Source organism: Crocodylus porosus, unplaced genomic scaffold, assembly GCF_001723895.1.
Source record: "Crocodylus porosus isolate Cpor-Errol unplaced genomic scaffold, CroPor_comp1, whole genome shotgun sequence".
NCBI lineage: Eukaryota > Metazoa > Chordata > Crocodylia > Crocodylidae > Crocodylus > Crocodylus porosus.
The window spans coordinates 41,336,131-41,345,799 of record NW_017728949.1 but is presented as its reverse complement, the minus strand read 5'-3'; the positions used below and the strand labels follow the sequence as shown (position 1 = coordinate 41,345,799).

General features: G+C 39.7%; 1 protein-coding gene across 1 annotated transcript in view; it reads right to left on the bottom strand.

Annotated features, from left to right (window-relative positions):
* Positions 1–348: 348 nt before the first annotated feature.
* Positions 349–9,669, bottom strand: part of SP3 (Sp3 transcription factor) — a 32,393-nt gene continuing 23,072 nt past the window's right edge. Inside the window, exons 5-6 of the mRNA XM_019553534.1 lie at positions 2,956–3,152; positions 349–2,113 (exon numbers count right to left, since the gene is read on the bottom strand). Coding sequence (XP_019409079.1) covers positions 1,797–2,113; positions 2,956–3,152 — 514 coding nt within the window. The 3' untranslated portion in view covers positions 349–1,796. The remainder of the gene's footprint in view (positions 2,114–2,955; positions 3,153–9,669) is intronic.

Below are 9,669 nucleotides of genomic sequence, written 5' to 3'. Positions count from 1 at the left end.
CACCATATACATTACCCCCTGAAAAATACAAAATATGTATACGGAAAATAGCCAAACCACTGAGTTAAGGGCTGCAAAAAAAAGATTAAAATGAGGTCTGCTCTTCTAGCATTGCTCCAATTTGTTACATTAAGCCCTTCGGGAGGCCACTTGTTAGGAAAGGACTAGATTGCCATTGCTGATCCTGCCTTAGTCAGCAGGCATTTCTGGAATCAAGTATAGCAAAATAGTCAAAAAAGATAAACAAGTAATTTCATTATGAACTTTGCTGAAGGAAAGTTAAGGCTATTTCAAGGTTAGCAAACTATACCCTGTTAATTAATGCAAAGGAATACAGTAAACTTCAAGTCAAAAGAAAAAAAAATAGTGTTTTATTAACTACCACACTGTTATAATACACTTTAAACGTACAATAAGGTAGCCTTTAAATCTGAGGTGGTTTTAAGAATAACAAATGAACAGATTTCCAAATGTTTGCAAATAGGTGAACTGCTATAATTATTGTTGTACATTTTTGGAAAATGGTATAGCACTTACAGACTGGCTATGTAACTTCATTTTGTACATTTTTCTATAATTGAAAATATAAACAGTAATTAAAAAATAAAAAGAAAAAATTCAGCATAATAAAAAACATATGTTTATCAGTTAAATGTACTGGATACATACAATTTTTAAGGGAAGAAGCAAAGGAAAGATGGCTGATATTTAAATGCAAGTTGACTAACCAAAAGCTAAACAACAAACAAAAAACCTTGTAAAACCCCTAGTACACTATGACTATATCCATATGGTTGGGAGTATTGTCACTATGGAAGTGATTTTCTGTTATATTTGCATATGTTATATTTTTACTGGTAATTTACATGATGGCTTTTAAGGCCCTGGCAGACAGATGTTTTGGAAACAAGATTTGATTAAAAAAGAAAAAAGAAAAAAAAAAAAAATCACTGCTGAGACGCAATACACCTTATTTTTGGTCCTCCAATGTTCAAGAAAAAGGGATATATTCCACTAGAACATTTGCCTTACCACCCAAATGCCTCAACCTATACATTTTTAAACAATTTAATTTTTTTAAACATTGGTTATATTGCCCAACTTGGTTATTGAAAGAATATTAACAAGACATCATTTTGGCAAATTAAATCTTAAACATGGCTTTTCAACAGGATTTAAAAGGTGACTATCCCTAGAGTTCCATGTTAAAATGTAGTTTTCAAAATCTTACAAGAGTAATGCTTAAAATATTGTACATAGTTAACCTAATTAAAATAATTAGCTTCAAAATGACAAGTTGATGAGCTAAGTAAAGCCTACACTATGTAACATTTGCTTGGAAACTTGATTTGTCAGTTATGCATAATAAAAATTCCAGTCATCAAGAAAATTACAAAATTTCTTTTATCATAACATGATTTCTTTTCACTCATCAACTTCTTTTATCTTACAATAGATAAATACCAACATGTTCTCATTTTTACACTAAACCACACAGGATTGATGCATTTGGTTAGACTACCATTCCCATCGTTAAATTCATTTTTTAATATAACTTGGTAAAATTTCATCTCTTCTAGATTCCAAAAGTACCTACAAAACCCATGCAATTTTACCATTTTAATATACTATGGAATATCATACAAAGTAAGGCATTTCAGTGTCATGTATAACCAAGTTACTGTCAATCCAAAAATTTTTGCACATCAATAAAAAGATATCTAAGAACTTAGGAACAATATTCTTCTCACTACTGTATAAAAATAACCACAATTAATAGGTATTTTGTGTAATATTTACTCCATCGTCTCGTTTCCCGAAACTGTGACAAGCTGTAAAGGTATTTCAGTGTTGGTAAGAATATCTTGATTGCTGGTGCCAGATGTATTTACAGTTCCTATTCCTGAAACAGAACCTTGTTGAATATTTGCAAGGATAAGTGTTGTTCCTCCAGCAGTAATCAAAGTATCATCAGGTGTTGCTTCTACTGATGCCAGCACTGTACTGCTAGAGTGAATACCTTTTTTATTCTGATGTGTTTTAATGTGTTTGGCAAGGTGGTCGCTTCTCATAAAGCGTTTTGAACATTCTGGACAGACAAACTTCTTCTCACCTGTTACAAGGATAACAAAGAGAGATTGTTCTTAACATTAGTAAATATGTGCATAGATCACAAAAAAGTAGACTTAAATGTTCGAATTTCCGCAACCCTCAATGTTTAATAGAAAAGAAATTTGAATATCTTGAAACTGACCTTTTATTTTTTTTCTCAATTTTAACTAACTTATATTACACAAAAGGCCTTTTAAAAATAACTAAAAAAAATTAGTTTCCGTAATGAGTTTTAAGGTATCTGATTGGCAACTGATAAAGCATCATCAATAACCTGCTTCAGACCTGATGTGCTGCCTCTATAGTTTCATTTGCCTCTACTGGTAAACCCTCTCGCAGAGTCTGTACAACAAAGCACAGGTGAACTGTGAAACAGAAGTGTTTGAGACCGATGCAGATACTAGGCAGGAAAGATTATTATGTGGAAAGCACAGTCCAATGCACAAAAACTAGAGTTGCCTTTTATTTCCAAATTTTCTTTGCTTATATTAAAAAATAAGTTGCCTAAAATTGAAACAAAAGTTTAATTCTGGGTCAACCCTTTGAAACCAGGATGATTCACCAAAAATTCCCAAAGCTTTCAATATCAGGATGACAGAAAAGTTGGGGTTTGTTTGGGTTTTTTTGGAAATGCCAGCAAACCAAAAAAAAAAGAACTACCCACACAGATCTAAATATTCCTATGGAAGAAGAAGACTATAGGCTAAATTTTGTTCTTTGATACAAGACCAGGGTTTACTATGAGGCCAATGGAATATTCTTTTATGCAAAAAAGAAAATGTCTGTAAGATGCCAAGCCTTATATTCCTGCAATAAAATTCATTAAAATCACAAATAGATAACCTGTGTGTGTCCTTCTGTGTCGCTGTAATTCATCACTGCGAGTGAACCTTTTACCACAGAACATCCAAGTACAAATAAAGGGACGCTCTCCAGAATGCCAACGGAGATGAGCTCTCAAATGTGAAGTCTTCCCATATACTTTTCCACACCCAGGTATGTGACAGATGTGTTGCTTCTTCTTCCCCAGATTGGCACCTCTGTAAGTAAAATAAAATAATTTAGCATGTCTATTTTGAGTTTCCTCAATAGTGTAAGTTCTATTTACAGGATTTAGAAAAAAGTGCATCCAAAGTGATCTGTATGCTAATCTGAAAGGTTCTCAGTTTGGTCCAAGTCCACATATGCCATAGGAAGCTGGACCTCAATTGTTAAACAAGATTGCTGAATTCTACAGCACAAAGAGACTGGGAAATTTAGCAGCAAGTTCATTTACAGGATGAAAGGTTGAATTCAAAGAAATAGGAAGTTCAAAAATATGAACCAGTACAGTAGCTTGCACTACTTGGATGTCCGTTTATTTTAAAATGCCCACCTTTTTGGGTTTTTAAAATTCCAAAGCCTGACGTACTGGCCAAGGATAACCACATGGCAGAAGCTGGAGGTTTTGGCAGCTGGGAAGGGGACAGATGGGCCTTCTGGCACCTTGGGGAGGCTTAGGAAGCAGTTTAGGATTTAGGATAAGCATGACAGCTGAACAGTTCTGCTAAAATGAACAGTGGTGAAATAGTTAATGATACTACCATTTAAATTGTCGTATTTGGTTTGAGACTTAAAGCCCATTGAAATGAGTAAGTCAGTTCATATCTAATTATAATTTAAGGCTGTCATCACACACAGAAAAACAAATTTGCATTGTTTTATATTTTGCTCATGTTTTCAAGTTTTCTTCACAACAATCAAGTCTAGACATCTTTATCTGAAAGCATCAGTTCCGGACAATTCTGTGAAAATGATTTGGACTCTACAACAAATCCAATAGCCACAAAACTCCAGAATAAAACATAGTTCTAAATAGAGCTCACTGCAGGACTCATTTTAAGAGATGGGGAGGACAACTCCATCAATCAAACATATAAACATATGGTCCTATCTGGTTCCCAGTCAAGTTTCTGCTCATCTTTTCTGCTACCATCTCCAAATTTACAGCATCACACAAAATTGTTTTTTTTCTCTTCCTTCCTAAATCAGTTTACCTATTCGTTTCATCGTGATGATACTCAGTTGTGTGCATCTTCCATCAAAACTAATATCAACCAAGAAAATATTTTACTTCATCTTCATTTTTTTCAAAAGTGCCAAGAAAAAAAGTGACCCCTGCAGGTCAAAAGGAACATTCAAACATGCTTATCTCCTTCACCTTCCATCTCAACTGAAACATTCCATTCACTGGCCGCCTTGGTTTTATCTTTGACTCAAACTCACCTTTTCTTCCTATAGCCAATCAAGACGAGGCCACTGGCACACATGCATTTAATGGTGCAATGGGATCTGATCCCTGATCCCAAAAAATCACATCTCCTGCTACACCCATGTGCATGGCAGGATATGTGATTTTGAGATCAGGGTTCAGGTCCTGATTGTGCATTTTCTATTTGTCAGTGCAGGGCAAGCCCAAAGAACAGAATTCTGGGCTCCCCATGCACTGGCAAGTTGAAAGCTGGGTGCCTGCAGTGCAGCATGAACTGATACAGTCTTGGGACAGGGACCAATACTTTGGCTGATTATCAAACCCAAACTCCAGACTATGCTGGAGTTGATTCATAACTCCAGTGCAGTCCTGGAGGCAAGATCCTCAATCAGCTGACAGTCAAGTCTCAACCCGGAACCACACTCAAGTCAAGTTAAGACTAGAGCTGGCTCAGCTAATTGTCTGTCTTGGCACCAAGACTACACCAAAGCCAGCTTGGGACTCAGGTGCAGCCCCAGGAACCAGAGCCTAGTGCTCTGTGGATGTCAGAAAACTGTGAGAGCAGCCCAGCTGTATTCATGGTTTTAAAGGTGCCAATGCACAGGGAACTTGCGATCAGGAAACATCTCCCTGATTCCAGGAGAGAGTCGGGATGTGTAAAATGCCTTGTTCCCCAACTGCGTAGGAGCTGTGGGGTAAGACGGTCAACCTGCTGAGTTATGGGGAGCTGCAGGGCTCTCCACAACCTGGCACAAGAACCTACATTGCTCTTCAACCCCTGTAGGAGGTGTGGGCAAAGCGATTTAGCCTGAAACACCAGGTCACAGTGAGCCCCCACAGCTCCCCACAACCCAGTGTCCAGTCCAGTTAAAGAGCTCCCCCACAGTTGGTACCCTGAAAAGAGCAGACTGCAGCTCCACCACCTAGCCATCAACCTGCCAACATGGGGGAGCTGTCAACCCAGCCCCACCATGCAGTCCATTGTCAGGCTAAATATGTGGCAGGGTAGCCATATAATGTAAATTTGTGGAAAATTTTAGTAGCTGGTTTCCCCATTTTGCCATGCCATTAATTCTCTGAATGTATCACACAATTAGCAGGTTAACTGCATCCTAACAGTAACATCTGCCAAAGGCCTGAGTCACATCCGAAGTGAGGCTTCTAAATCTCCTTTAAGCCATCCACCCAAAACAGGATGAATAATGCTCATCACTCAGGCAATCCCCAATTAAGCTAATTTTAGACACAGTTTTTAAATGTCTATATTCCAACAACTGCTGCACCGGGGATAAGAAATGAGTGCCCTCACCTGACTCTGCATGCTGCCCAACAGATGCTGCTTTAAAAGGCACCACCAACTGTTGTGCAAGGCCCAACCAGCAGGAATGCTCTAAGAAAGACTGATGGACTGAACCTGCTGACAAGCTAGATGGACAAACTCCTAGTTCATGAAGCACAACAGGGTTCTGACTGGCAAGCCCAAAAACAGATATTTATATACCTATAAATCTGTTGGAAACTTGAATGCTAAAGGATGCTGAGCATCTCTTGGATTAGGCAGTAGTCCAGCAGGGGGGTTTGAGTATATAAATTTTGGACACAGATACAGAAGTCCTGTTTTGGACCTAGCCTTTAGTCTTCCTGTGTTTAAAGCAGGGCCCTACTTGTAAAATTGAGCTGATTATGCTTCCCTACCTCCTGGGATATTGTGGGGTTAAAATATGCTGAAGATTGAAAAGCTCTCAAATACTATGCTGATGGGGGGCAGATTAGAACTCAAATGGAAAGAGAGAAATGTCAAATTTAAGCCTGTAAGAGTTGTATCAGTATAGTCTCCAAATATGAAGTCAGATGCTACCTTTTCTTTCTCTAGTACGAGGGAGGGATGGTATTTACTGAAGGAGAAACTATTCATTTCTCTCACACTTATTCACTGTGTGGCCCCTTTTTATTCATTGCATAACATTTAAGCTTTACTTTAGACACAAAATTAAATTTCCCCATTGGCTTTTCTCATAAAAAATGCATGCCTCCATAAAATGAGAGCCATTCACAAACGTTAACGAGTTTATCTTACAACACTCTTGTGTGGTGAACTGGCACTTTAACCCTCATTTTATAAATCCAGAAATGAGGCAACAAGAGATTAAGAGAAAACTTGTCAAACATCCATTAATTCAGAGTGCCCAGTTTAGTATGTCTAAGACCTTATTTTTCAGAACATTTTATATGTTGAAAGTACAGCACAGCTTGCTTCAACTGAAGTGATGAAAGCTCAGCACTTCTGAACAAAATCCAGTGCCAGTTTGCTCACGGTGAGTTCCCAGAAAAGGAGGGCCATGTAATTCATGGCCATCTGTGAAAAATCTGGCTTTAAGGCAAAGTACAGGTATCCAAAAAGCCCAAGCCTGAATTGATTCAACCTTTGCAGGCTAGTCTAACCTGTACAGACTGAACCAACAAACAAGTGAACAGACATTCACTTTTGATTCCAAAAATGCAGCCACATGCCTGCAGTAGGCCAGGCTAGAAGCCACGGGACACTAGAGCAAGCCCTCCCTGCCCTTTAGGCTGGAGGGAAGCTAAGCTGAGTGGGAGTGTGGCCAGGCTCTGGCAGGCTGAGTATGACTGGGGTGGGATTTAAACCCCAACCCTGGCCTGCAGGGACCCCAGCTAAGGTCTGCTCAGCTTTTTCCCTGCATGACTCAGAACAGCCTGGGACCCACCACTGCTGCAATCCCTCTGTGCATGTCCCCACCTGGGCATAGGGGCCATTTTGTTTCCCTCCTTTCCCCCAATCTGGCCTTTGTGCTTGGGCTGTCCCAAGTGAAAACTCTGGCCCCTGCACTGAGAAGGTGCAGCAGGATTGCCCCCTGGCTGGGAGGGGGGCTCTGAGGGTCCTGAACCATCCTGAGCCACGAGCAAAGGGAAAAGCCTGGCAGACCCCAACTGCGGTCCCTGCTGGTGTGAAAGAAGCAGCAGAGGGTTTAATGCCCCTCTGCCCGAGCCTGCTGTCCCACCTCCGCACTCCAGTGGGGAAAAGTCTGGCAGGTGCTGCTCTGCCCCCACCAGGCAGATTGGGCTGCACCCCCTGCACAGCCAGCCGTCACTGCTCCAGCTAGAGAGCAAGAGAGCAGGGCCAACCCTGCTCTGGTCCAGCAGACAGCACAACACAGCACAGCACAGCCCAGCCCACCCCAGGCCTGCAGAGCATACTGGGATGCTGGGGGACTGTGAACTAGGAAAGGGTTTGGCACAGAAGTTCCATAAACCAGTCTGAGCCAAATCAGTTAAGTCTGATACTACATTCAACCAGGTTTATCTTGAAGTAGTTTCAGCCATTTTGAAACTAGTTTATGTGCACTGAATTTATGCTCTATTCAGATTTTAATCAGTTTCTGATCACTTAAACTGGTTTATGTGCAACTTCTGCACCTAGTTTAAGTGACTTTTCTTCCTGAAGTGCTTCATCTAACTTATGCAACAAATGATGCATATGTCCATGACTGTATAACTCTGAACCATTCCCTGAGCAATAGTTATCCTCTTCCTCATTCAGGGCATAGGTCTTGGGGGGGGGGGCGGTAATAACACAGCTTATTACATGATTAAAATTAATTTGCACAAGGAACTGAAACAACCTTAATTCTGGCATTTCTCAATGCAGAAACCATAACATTGCATTTACAAGGGGTTTTTTTTACTTAAATATTACTGCCAGGTTGTGGAAGGGGGGGTGTTGCTTTTTATGAAAGCAAACAAGTTCCATGTGTGAAACTATATTACACTCACACAAGTCATGAACAGGGCTAAGACCTTTATACCATCAGCACAGAATTCTATCACTAGAGTTAAATGAGAAGCTCTCAGCAGGTCTAGGCTGTTGTAGTCTGTCTTAATCATTAAGCTATAAAGAGAGACATGTCACCAGTTGTTTATGAAACAAGATAAATACTAAAAGCTCAGGGTCTGGAGGGGAGTTTTCTTGAGTGGTTATAGTTAGGTCCATTCCTTCCTCTGTATTCCTCAGTCTGACTTTTCATGACAGTCACTTACAACAGTAACCTGTCCCTGTTCTCATCTTCTGCTTCTAGTTTCCCTCCTATGCACTCTTTCTTCCTACTGTTCCTATTTCAGTTTTCTTGTCATGATCTCCCTACTTGCCTTCCACAGAACAATTCCAGACAAACTACTCTTACTTCTCCCACAGCTACCATCTCAATTCTTCCTATACCTCAGCTCTGCAATCCAGGTTAAGTCCCTATTTTTACCTCTACTACCAGTGCCTCAGAAGATAAGACACTGAAAGCTCTTCCCCTTTCTTCACTTTCAGTTACTTAGTGCTACAACCAGCCCCAATGGATGCATGGATTTCTGCATGGAAATCTCTTCTCAGACACTGCTACACTCAGATGAAGCATGCTCTATCACCCTAAAGGGGATGATGCATACAAAATGCTGCTGGTGCAATAGACTACGATAAGCACGTGATCAAGGAACTTATCTGCCACACCCTAGCAAATACCTACTGCATACACTTTATTTTTCACAAGCTTATTTTGTAGGACAACTTTAATTATAGACATTGCTGCTATTCATAATTAAAGTTGTACCATATCATTTTTTACTTTAAACATCATTGTCTTCAATAATTATGGCTATCTTGTGTAACATATGTTCCTTGCAAACACAGAAGACAAATAAGCAAGACTTGACAGCAGAAGTAGCCACGTTAAGTTAGCTTACTCCAGTCCTTATAAGGAATGTCAGGATGTCAACATACTCTCCAAATGGAACCAAGTAACTTACATTAGACTTTCAAATAAGCAAGATGCCCATTTTCAATGATTATGTCCAAACAGTTGCCAAAATAGACAAATTCTAGAATTCTAAAAAACAGCCTTTGCACAAGTTTTAAATACAATGTTCTTCTAGGTATTTCCACACGAGAAAGATGCACATTAAGACCTTAATGTCACACATTAACGCCTTAATTTCAAAATGTCAAAAGAGCTATGTACAAGAAAAAATAAAGTGCAAAATTAATACCATCAATTTTTTATATCATGCCTGGCACTACAGGGAATCAGTAAGAAATTGCAGGAAACACAGGACTTAGTCAAATCCTTGCAAATGACATATAGGCAATTTCTTCATACAGATACAGCAACAAACTTGCATACATCACCCTCACTCACACTGGGCACATCTGCACATGCAATTAACATGTATGAATAAACTCCAGAGTTCATTGTTCCTGGATGCCGTTTCTTCACGTACACTTGGAACTGCACCAAGCTGAGTCG